At 35.9% G+C, this 11,792-nt stretch overlaps 1 protein-coding gene across 2 annotated transcripts; it reads right to left on the minus strand.

Annotated features, from left to right (window-relative positions):
• Positions 1-1,981: 1,981 nt before the first annotated feature.
• On the minus strand, positions 1,982-9,591 carry LOC132183075 (potassium transporter 8-like). Of its 2 annotated transcripts, none has more exons than XM_059596470.1 (9): positions 9,281-9,591; positions 8,999-9,138; positions 8,406-8,892; positions 8,256-8,309; positions 4,814-5,074; positions 4,663-4,715; positions 3,730-3,853; positions 3,380-3,634; positions 1,982-3,252 (listed from the first exon to the last, which is right to left on the minus strand). In XM_059596470.1, exons 2-9 carry the CDS (start codon positions 9,035-9,037, stop codon positions 2,201-2,203), a joined length of 2,325 nt encoding a protein of 774 aa, XP_059452453.1. In that variant the 5' UTR covers positions 9,038-9,138; positions 9,281-9,591; the 3' UTR covers positions 1,982-2,200. The 2 variants fall into 2 exon arrangements, with proteins under 2 accessions (XP_059452453.1, XP_059452454.1); XM_059596471.1 differs by having other exon boundaries at positions 9,270-9,591.
• Between the last annotated feature and the right edge of the window lie 2,201 nt (positions 9,592-11,792).

Raw genomic sequence — 11,792 nt, forward strand, 5'->3', positions numbered from 1 at the left:
CCTGCCCCCTTTTGAATATCCACGGTTACGCCACATTTTATTGCATGAAGCTGACACTGAGGAAATTATTGTCTTGAGCGTGGGCAGAGCTGTAACTTCAAATGTGGATGCCCACCTTCTTTTTCAACTGGTGCATCCAGGTGTTCTATAGTTTTGGATCTTTTTAGGAAGGATAGAGAGATTCCACCCCGCCGATAACACAGAAATTTACCCACGTAACCCACCTACTTGGGTAGTAGGTAAGTCTTACATCTTAGCCTCTTAGGCTGTCCAAATTTTTATGTCTTAACAAAAAAATTAAAAAAAAAAAAGAAAAAAAAAAAAGAGAGATTTTTATCTGTTTAGGAAAACAGCAAAAAATTGTCTGTGTCGGCTGTCACCTATAGAAAAAAAAAAAAAGAGTACCCGCAGCAGTCTTTCAACCGTTTTTTTTTTAAAAAAAATTTAGGGAATATAATTATTTTTTATTTTATATAAAAAAACATTTCACAATAGATTTTTTTATTTGTTTTTTTTTTTATGAATTAAAAATTATTATTTTTTCAATCATTACAACCACTGAGAGAAGAGAAAATTGTTAGGACATGTAAAGGAGAGAAAATGAGATGTTTTATAATTTAATAATGCATAGAGAGTCTATAATATTTTTTAATGCATTGGAAAACACTATAAATGCTCTTTAATGTTGGTTAACTTTGAGATGTGGGTATTTTTTTGTGATTTTTTGAGATTTTTCCTAAACATAAGGAAGGGAATGGAGCTTGGGTTTGGCCATTGGCCCCCTCAACAAACCAAAAAGAATATATATATTAGCCTTTAAATTTGTTAATAGAAATTTTCAGGTCTTTTTTCTTTCTTTTTTACTGTTCTTGCTTGTACAGAAAGCAAAGTTTAGCCAAATTGTTTACTGAGCATAAAGAACGGTGGCTTCCTTGGTGTCTTCTTATTTACTCCTTAATCTTTACTCTCTTTTTTGTGTGTGTGTGTGTTTTTAATGCTTTCTTTGATGTTTTATTTGAGGTACCCTTTTTGTTTCTTTCCCTCAGCTTGTCATGTGCTCCTGGATAGATCTCATATGCCTTGTGTAATGAAAGTTGACGTCTATCTGTATGAGAATGTTTTTCCTGTACTTTGTATCTTCTTTATTATTATTGTTGTTTTTTTTTTTGGGTCCCTGTTGAATGGTCCAAAGAACACAAATCTTTCTGTTCTTTTCTCTCTTGGTAGAGGATTTGGTTGTCTCAAGAGTAGCAACGTATTGGTCACGATGGCTCAAACAATGATGACCCATTGGCCCTTGTGAGAATTAGCAATGACTTTTATACTATCATCATCACATTCACTTTTCTTATTCTTCAGAAATCATGACTCCTGTGATGATATGTAATCCCTTAGATTGACTTAATACCCAAAATATATAAAGAGCAATCTCCTGTGGAAAAAAGATCCCTAGTAGTATTTGATGTGTTTGTTTACACCATCCTGGTTTGAATATGTATGTAGTCATCACATTTCAATAAATATTTATTCTTTTTCAAATGGAAGATTTAAAGTATAAAACTTTATTTTTGATTACTACTGGAGAAAAAAAAAAAAAAAACCTTTGGATAAATGACTGACTCATGGGAAGTCTTAAAAATAAAATATTACTTGATCTGGAAACCAATATTTTCAGAAACTACTCAGCAGAACTTGCGCTAGAGCTTCTCCCTGTATAGAGGACCACAACATTGAGGCTCGCGCCAACCTGAACCTGAAGAGATAAACTTGAGCAGGCATTCTTTGCTGCATGGGAGGAGAAAATCTTCTCACTTGTTTAAATTTCTTCTTTGAACATTGTGCTTTTGGGAGTTCCAGTATTGCCCAAATTCTGCATTTTCAGTACTGTCATGGACTCGCAGTTAAAGCTCATCAGATAGTGCCACCTTCACAAACTTTGCTTCTAATTTCTAAACTTTCTCTTAAAACAAACAAAAAGATGTTGAAGCCCAAACCGAAACACGGTTGATTGATCTTGTAGTTCTGCATGGAACACTTTCTCTAGCACTTTGTGCCTACTACTAGCTCTATAAACTCAACATAGATGAACATTGCAGCGAAAACGGAAAAAAGAAAAGAAAAAGAAAAAATCTGATAAATTATTTACAATGACCCAGATGGAGAAAATGCAGAATACAAAGCTATGCTGTATAAGCATTGATTAAACATGGTAAACCATCCCCACCTCTAGAGTAGTTGCATAAGGAATGCTCAAAGCAGAAGTTGGTTCCCTGAAGTTTCTCCTCAAGAAATCATAACCCAGATTAATCACAATTTTCTTCATCAAACTGGACCCTTTCTTTGCTCTCACATATGAGTGCCCCATTATAAATGCCATTCCTGCCTCCCTTGCTTCCGTCAGTTCGCGCAACTCCTGCCGGGCATCCATATCAATCTGTGGAGACTCCGGCACAACAAACCTCACTCTCTTCCTAACCCTTTCTGGGGACTTAATCTCCCTCAACTCTGAAGTGCCTACCATGTCTGCAAAGTTATCATCATCTTCACACATTCTTATACCTTCTAAATTTGATGATGAAGTCCCAACAACCGTCATATTTTCATCATTCTCCATATCTTCTTCTCCCACGACTAATGCTGGTCTCCCTGACCTGATAAATTCTGCAATACTACAAACAAGATCTTTTTCAAACTCGTTGTCATCCTTCTGAACATCACGATAGCCATACCGTGCTATGCATCTATAAAGCCGGTACTCCTTTGGACCAACTCTTCCCACCAAGAACCTTTCATCAGGTCTGACGTGTGGCACTGGGACCGATTTGACACAGAGGAAGACCACAACCTGGTGGAAAGCTGGTAGATTGGTGACAAAGTGAGAGAAAATAGCTGGGATCCCAGAAACAAGCTCTGTATGTATGAGTCCAATCCCCTTGACCCGCACAATTCCAAGACTGGGACCAAGACTGAGCAGCCAGTTGATTGACACCTTATTTTGAACATCAAACTCATATTTCTTGAGCGTGCCATAGTGCCAAACATACATAACGAGTAGGAAGATAAATGAGAGGACAACGGGGACCCAAGCTCCTTCACGGAATTTGATGAGGGATGCTGAAAAGTAGAGTGCTTCAATGGAGCCGAAGAAGAATATAAAGCAAATGGCCAGGAAGACGCTTCTGTGCCAGCACAGGATTATAACCAGAGACATTAGGCAGGTAGTTACGAGCATAACAGTTATAACTGCCAAACCTGTTCATCAGAAAAAGATGATGCTGTAAAATTGATGGGGATTGGAGCTTATAAAACATTTAGGTCATGATTAGAACTCATAAAGCCCTATAAACTAAAAAAGAAAAATTGATGCTGACAGTAGTACCTGCTGCATTGCCCATGCGTTTTGTGTCCCTGAAACCCATGGTAACAGCCAAGCATAACAGCATTAAGGTCCAATTGATCTCTGGAATATATATTTGACCGTGTATTTTAGACGATGTGTGCACAATTTTGACCCTTGGAAAGCAACCCAAAGCAGAGCACTGTTTGATTATAGAGAAAGTTCCAGTGATGATGGCTTGGCTTCCCACAACTGCCGCAAGTATCGCTATTGCCAGAACAGGCCATCTTATTTTCTCTGGACCAAAAAGGTCAGTTTTTAAAATCAGTCAATACCAATCCAAAAGATAAATTGGATTAATTATCCTCTAAATAACAATAATATGCACCTACCAGGTACAGAGACATAGAATCCAATCCGATAATGAGTTTCAATATTATGATGCCTAGAAAGATAAGCAGCTTGTCCCATATATGCTAGGATTAAGGATGGGTAAACCATACAGGTGAAAGCAATCTGCAAGAATGTGGCTTTCTGTTAAACAAGTAGCTTGAGTTTGGTGGCCTTTGCTACAGATTATTTGTATAATAATTTACCACGAATAATGTATGAACATGAACTAGTGAATCAGTCCTAAAGAATGAACACACAAGTCTTTTACTTAATGCATATGCATCTACCAGAGAAGATAATGATCTAGTCAAATTGAGATTTTCTTTTAAAGTAAACCTATCCACGGATATTAATCATGCTTGTAAATGAGAGTTTGTAATATAATTTTTATGGTTTATTAGGAGTGTGCTATGAAAATATTCCAAGATGGATTATCTGGCCAGAGTACAGAATATGAAGCAACAATAAAAATGGGTATGTTTTTTCCGTTAATCTTGCGCAAAAGAACCAAGGAAAAGAAAATCTATTATAACTACTCTATATTGCCACTAGGGTGAAAAATTACATTTTCTCTCATTTGGGTACATGAAACATTCTAAAGCAACCTTCAGGCATTTAAATAAAAGGGAAGAGTCTAGGAGTGTGAATGTATATTTAGGATTATTGTACTTTAAACATTTAAACTGGGGTAATGAGATTTTTAGCTGCTACAAAGAGGGTAGGGAGTCTACTAGAACAAACTAACTATCCGAAACTTCAGTTATTTATTTTTCCACTTCAATGTCCTCGTTCATATTAAAATTTCATTCAGGTAAATAATGTCCCATAGTATCTCATCAGCAGGTATATGACTATATTAAGCAGATTCAAAAATTTTCATTTGCATATTTTAGTTATATAATCACCAGCAAACAAAGAATCAGATAATGTACCTTAATTGACAACTGTGAAAAGTGGCCTAGATCAGCAAACATAGCTTCTGAGCCTGAAATGTAGAAAAGTTAGTACAAGAGGGGACAAACATTCCTATTGGTTATATCATATATGGCTAGAGAACACAGTTCATTGTACATACTCTTGTACCTGTAATACACAAGAGAATTCCACCCAGGGACATCCACCCTCCCCTTTGTGTCTTCTTCAGAAATTTGTACATGTAGTATGGAGAGAGTGCTTGATAAACGTCGCGATTCCAATAGAAGATATTATACAAACCAATAGCACTGATGCATAAAAGCCACATAATGACGACAGGTGCAAAGAGGAACCCTACTCGGTGGGTCCCATAATGTTGGAGAGCAAACAATAATACCAGTATGATACAAGTAACTGGGACTTCAACATCTGCAGAATCAATGAACTTTGAGGGAACAGAATACTTTGCTCAATTATATGAGAAATCAAATTCTGCTAGCATGACCTGTATCCCTAATCAACCTTCAGACCTTTGTGTAGAACATAAGATTATGTGGCTTCTGAAGAATCAAATGGGGCTTCAATATGCTTAGAACTACTTCTATAGCTGATAGAAGCTTTAATGGTACACAGTCATCTTTGATTTATTTATAGTTCTATTTATTTAGTTATTTATGTATTTTTAAAGGAGACAGTGTAAGTCAAACTGGTTGCAAAAATAGACTCGGTTTCTTCTTGAGGTATGCAGTTGAGAGACATCTCGTGTGCTTTATCAAGATCATCATACTAGAGTAAAAAATAAAAGACACAAATTTTAAAATGAAGGGCAGTCATGGACTAAAAAGGTACAACTAAAGTTGTAAATCCTCATAACCGAACTCAATGGAGACTTAAAGGGTCTCCACTCAGTGTCCAGTGCTCCTAGGTCCAGTACTTTGGAGCTTACAGGTGAATCTTTGGCAATATAGAGGGAAAAAAAAAAAAAAAAAACACCGAACTATAGTACGTGTGTTTATAATATGAAGTTTATACGGAAATGAACACGAACAGAGAGATCTGCATTTCTCCTTGTTGGTTTCCTTCTATTTGCCAAAATTTGCTTCTCATAGCTACTCTCAATTTCCCACTATCATAGCAATCATTGCTATGATAGGAAAATAAATATGAGTTGTTCTTTCCTGTTTTCTTTTTTCTTTTTTGTTTCTTTATGGCTTCTGATAGAATAAAAGCATCCTAAAATGGGGTGGCACAATCATAAAGAAAATCATCAGTTGCACAAAATTTTTACAATGTTTCATTCAGCATCTGAAATGAGAATTAAGGAAATGAAAATGCGACAAATGGTACTGTGGTATGCTAGGCTTTAAGATAGATGATGCATGCATGTGGAACTGAGAAGTGCAGCCCGGGAGTCCTTGAGCTGTGAGCAAGAAGACAGCAAAGTATAGAAAAGTAGACAAAACTGCCTTCAGCACAAACTCCCACCAGCACTGGTGCATTAGTTGGTGAAATCTTCTAAGGTTGTTGATGCATAAAGAGGCAGAAGTTTTAGGTTCAATAGATCATCCACATATTTCTGAATTAAGGGGTGATGACAAGCTTCTAAGTAAATTGAAATTAACACACAATAATTGTAACTCTTGAATTTCCTTCAAAAATTCACAAGTCCAGTGCAACAAATTTTGAAGCTAGATACATTTAATACATGGCTGACAGGGTTCTCCCACAATCATAGATATCGCCCATATGGGTAAGTTCTACCCAAGTGGCCATTGTTAATTTAGCAGCCATCTAAAAAATTCGTTTTACTGCTTGGAAAAAATAAGCTACATGCCAATTTTGATTGCAGATAGGAGGTGGACTTGCTCTGAATCATCAATACACAGATTGTCTTTGAATTTGACAGCAACATGATGGATGTGTATACGTGTGTATTATCTATTATGATTACATATATAAATGCCACACAATTGTGCCATCTCCAATTCAACTATCACTCAATCAAATTTTACACCTTGTTCTAAACTTAAATGCTTAAGAAGCAAGCTTTGAGACCGAGGAAAAAGCATCTTGAAGCTTAACAATTTCCATGTGATTTGTGATTGCTCTGCACTAAGATTTTTGTTGCTAAATACTTTTTGAAATGTGAATAAAGAACTACCGCCTATAAAGAAAAAGAAACAAAAGCAGAATGCTCTAATCCTAGTCATTCTAGAATATGTTAGCAAGCAGTCAAGCACACATTTAAAATTTGCCATGTTAGATTTCTTCAAGCTAAGGTTGTAAAATCTCATTAAATGGCCTCTCTAGTGTAGGTAACTTTTAACAGTGGGGAACACGTTGCCCACAAATTGCAAAACCCAGTAAGTAGAGACAGCAGAACCAACAAAAAGGCCGTAGACACTAGCCCACTAGTCGAAGGACAGATAAGCTGATCACATCTATGATAGGAATAAGAGGGACAATGGAAGAACAGCTGGAGATTTTAGAAAGTGGAACTGCAATAAATATCTTCAGATATAATCAACAGTGACTGAGGAGATGATTAGACCACAGAGGTTGAAGTTGATAAAAGAATGATGACGATGATGATTTCATACTGGTATGCTATGCACTACATTGCTTGGGATTGCCAACAAGTGGGTCAAGGCTTGGTTGACACCATGATCATGATTATGTATGCCCCAAAGGGGACTTTAGTGGTAATTCTAACTTTATTTGATCAGTCTAATTAATGGTCATAATTCCAATTATGGAAGATAACAAATAAGCTGAACGCCTCCTCCATTCTATATTATTTTATACTACTATTTTGAGTCTTATCCAAACTTAGCTACCTTTTCCCTTGCCTCATACGACAGCTTAACTTTTTAAAAAGTAAAACTTTATATCTTAATCTTCTAATTTATGAGGCTAAGCTTCTCTTTTTAGTCACAAATTGCATCTTCATTGATAACTAGGGCGTCATCAACTTGGCCCCACATCATTAATCTAATTACTTTTTTACTAGTTTGATAGTGATTTGACTTTGATTAAAGCAAGTAATTTGTTTTAATTATATTTTTAGGGAACCACAATAAACATACTCCTAACTTGTCCACTAACTTCACATCTGTACATTAGAAAAAGGAGGAGGAGAAGGTTTTCGACTTTTCAAATGGCATTTAAAGCTATGAATATGTAACAGTAGAATCAAGATATATACCTAACTTTGATTTGCTTCTTTCCACTACTTCACAGCATATATGTGATATAAATGCTAAAAGAATTCTCTGAAAAAGTTCTCCTATCACTCGATGCTCACCACTAACTAGAATTCTAAGATATCAACGGACTATTTTCCTGATTACCCAATCATTTCAAATCGGCAGTGTTTCATCTATGCTTCTGAAGTGGAATTATGAAAATAAATTTTTCTATATGGATTTGAAAATGCATTATAAATTCTTATGATGAATAGTAAAAGTATTATTTGCAACTCAAACAGAAGATCTAGAAGATAGTGGAAAACCTCCTATACAAGTTATCTTTCTCAAACAAAATAACCGATTATTGACTATGAAATAATGAAATCTGACATAACATTTCGGCCATTAGATGAGGAACTTACATCGGTGATGCTCTTTTGACATGGAAAGCTCCAGACCCGACACGGCTGAAAACACTACACAATGACCGAAAGCAAAAGGAATTCTCAATCAGTAACATCCCAAGATTACAACTTTAACACCAAAATTGAAAATATCATAGCCTCCAATACCAGAAATTGCTGGTGTGAGCACCCCATCCCCTATAACCATGCAAGTCCCAATCAAAGCCAGAACAAGCAGAAACCTTTGCAACACTCTATACTTCTCCAATGTCGATTTCAATCTCCACCCAATATTTCCCCTATCAGACTCAATCCCATCTTTCGTGTACTCCGATAGCTCCTCATCCGCGAGCTGGCAATTGGGCAATGAGCTAAGGCGGGCGTGCCGGCATAGCAGTGAATACAAAGCAAAAGTCCCACCTTCACCATTATCATCAGCTCTAAGGACAATAAATACATACTTGAGTAGTGGCACAAGTGTAAGTGTCCAGAACACAAAAGACAAGACCCCATATATTTCCTCATTACTCTCAGAATGGTGAATATCCTCAGCGAAAGCGCTTTTGTACACATACAAAGGAGAAGTACTTAAATCTCCATAGACAACACCTAAGCTCTGGTAAGCCAATGTTAACACTGTCTTCCATGAATCTTTCTGAAACAAAAAAACAAGAACACGATCAGAAAGGCTGAGATTTCTGAGGAGGAGGGTCTTCAACAAAACTTGATGAGATGACACCGCGCCACATCACACGTCTTACCTTCACTGGATGGCTACGGATCACACGCTCGACATCCATGTTGGGCTGTCTTAGAATCACAGCAAGTACATTTTTTGAACAAGTTGAAGGAAAAGCAAGAACGACCCAGATGGATATACACCCTCCCTAGTTCAAACAAGCTGAGGAAAAAGAAAAAGAAAAACAAACAAAATCTTAGATAATATATAAAAGACTTGTTTTACTCGACTGTGCAGAAAGTTGCTCAAGACCCACCAACGTATTTATCACAATAAAAAAAGGAAAAACCGACCCAGTACCCACCAACGTAGACAAATTTGGAACAAACACGAAACACCAAAAAACGTATACTGAGAAATAGCGTTGCAACGAGGAGGGAGTGGTTGGAATTGGAGGGTGGAGCAATAGGTAAATTTAGGTATGTGGGGGTGGAATATTCGTGGATTTTTTGGGTGGTTTGCTTTGTTTTTGTTCAGATTCTAGATGGAATATTTTGGAGGGATTGTGGTTATCTTTCTCCACTTGGCATTCACTGAATGAGAAAGATTTGGAGAGTGGGGGACTCTGCTCTGTAAACGCAGCAGGCACCAACTCTTATTCTTTAATCTTTATGGCGCCCAACTACACTGACTCGACTCCTCAATATCAAATCCTTCCCGAGAATGCAAACCTTACACGGATTATCCCACCACTGATTGGACCCCAAAAATAATTAAATAGCTTAAATTACTTCGCTCTTGAGCATCTTTACTGCAACAACAGTAGCTAAAATCCATTGAAAAAAAGTTAAGACTTTCTATTTTAGTTCTTGTATCTGTTTTAAATATTGTTTTTTTTTTATTAATTATATTCTATTTTTCATATTTTTATTTGAAAGATAAAAGGAGGGTGATAAACAATTTTTTATTTGAATATTGTGCTACACAATAAATAGCAAAAAGTACTGAGATATTTTATTAATAATTTTAAAAGTCATATTTGAGAAAACTCGACTTATAACATTACTCTCGATTGGTTTTATACATTTCAATTTTTGTGAAATAAAATAGTTAGACATGATCACAATCAAACTCAAAAATATAATATTAAAAAAATAACCATAACAAAGTTCTCACATATTCTAACCATGTTATATAGTATTTAGCTTGCATGGTAGTGGTTGGTTGGTGGTAAGACTTACATGCATGGAAGGAAATATTTATTATAAGATAACATAATTAGTAGTTCTCATAAATAATTGGGGCATGACGGCTAATTATTTTCAAAGACCACAGTAGAAAGAAAGGGATACTTGATGTAACAACTCATAATGTTTACTTATAATACCATTTCCTCACTCACGAAATTAGGCTTGCCTAATTTCACCCAACCCTTAGCCTTAGGCCTTCATTATTCACAAGCTTGTTTAAATCAACCACTTGATTTAAATTGTGAATCAATGAATCTTTAGGTTGAAGTTAATTAAACAACAACCACGTGCTTCTTATGGCTATTAATCACTCATTCTTGGAGCGGACTCTCTTGCCGTCTCTCTCACCATTAACAAAGTTAGACGTTTTTTCAAATTTGACTTTTTCTAGAATTGTTGAAGACGTGCACTGGCAGCTCCTCCTTCTCTAAATATGGTTTCTACCTCTAAAGTTTTCTGCAGTGCTAATCACTAGACACATTAAATTATTAAATAGGTCGCTTTCAATATTTTTCCCCCTCGTGATCTAGGGGTTCCCCTTTGCTTAGGAAAATTCAATCAGACAAAAGGGTGTTCTAGAATCAGAATAAATCCTCTTAAGAACTATTTTTCTAGAGAAATGGATCAAAAGGTGTGTGTATTCTTTTAAGCACAACTATACAACTAGATAATGTTGAGTACAGTTGAAATCACTGCAGGCTGCGCGTGTTAGTTGGACCAAAGGAGAGGAAATCTTTGAATAGTTCCAAAAGATTTGCATACAAATATTTCACTATTTATTCTTAAGACTAAATCCCCCAAGAATCCGGTACCCTTATATATATATAAATATATATATAGTTTAGCTTGTGAGGATATTTAAGAGCCATGCATGTTAAACATCATCTGAATCACATTGCAATTAGCTTCAAGTGTTAAATGTGTGATGAGATTCAACAAGCACTATTAAAGGATCCGTTGCCCAAGGTTCCGTTTGGTATAGGAAAGATGGAAAATTTGGAAGAAGAGAAAATTAATGAGAGGTTGAAAACGAAAAGCTACCAACTTTCCCAGTTGGGTGTTTGGCAGGAAGGAGAGAAATATGGAACGAAGAGGAAATGAAGAATAAACATTATAAAATAGGGGCATATTTAGCAAACCAGATGAGTTGTATTTATCCCCATCTATTTTTTCTCCCACTTTTCCTTCTCACTTTCTTCTCAACCAAATGAGCTTAAGACCTTTCAACTGTCCAAAGTGCACCAAAAAAGTGATGGCAATAAAAATGAGAGTAATTAAAAGGCAGGGATCCTTTACGAATCATTTCACTTCCTTTGTTGAAAGAGATATTCTACTCATTTCAAACACGTGATAGGCCTTCCTAGGTAATCATCTTTTTGTGGGCATCTATACTAGGCAATCAACTAGAATAGGATCCTCTCTAGGACGGAAAATAACTAGTTTATGGTTGAAATTTCTTTTTAAAAATCTTATAATCACAAATAAGACATATGTTCCATTACAAAAAAATAATTAAAAAAATATATTTCAAATTAAAAAAAATTAATAAATTAATTAATAAAAAAAATAAGGGATGGCTGGCCACCCCATCTTGGCCATAGGGGGTGGCCGGACCACCCCATTTTA

The sequence above is a fragment of the Corylus avellana genome, chromosome ca5 (assembly GCF_901000735.1).
Source record: "Corylus avellana chromosome ca5, CavTom2PMs-1.0".
In the NCBI taxonomy this organism is placed as follows: domain Eukaryota; kingdom Viridiplantae; phylum Streptophyta; class Magnoliopsida; order Fagales; family Betulaceae; genus Corylus; species Corylus avellana.

Bases quoted from the DNA above. Each gene is read 5' to 3' on its own strand.
- LOC132183075 (XM_059596470.1), bottom strand. From the start codon at position 9,037: ATGGATGTCGAGCGTGTGATCCGTAGCCATCCAGTGAAG. The intron at 3,635-3,729 runs GTAGGTGCATAT...TTTTTGGTCCAG, and splicing joins ATTCTATGTCTCTGTACCTG to AGAAAATAAGATGGCCTGTT. The intron at 3,253-3,379 runs GTACTACTGTCA...TCTGATGAACAG, and splicing joins ACGCATGGGCAATGCAGCAG to GTTTGGCAGTTATAACTGTT.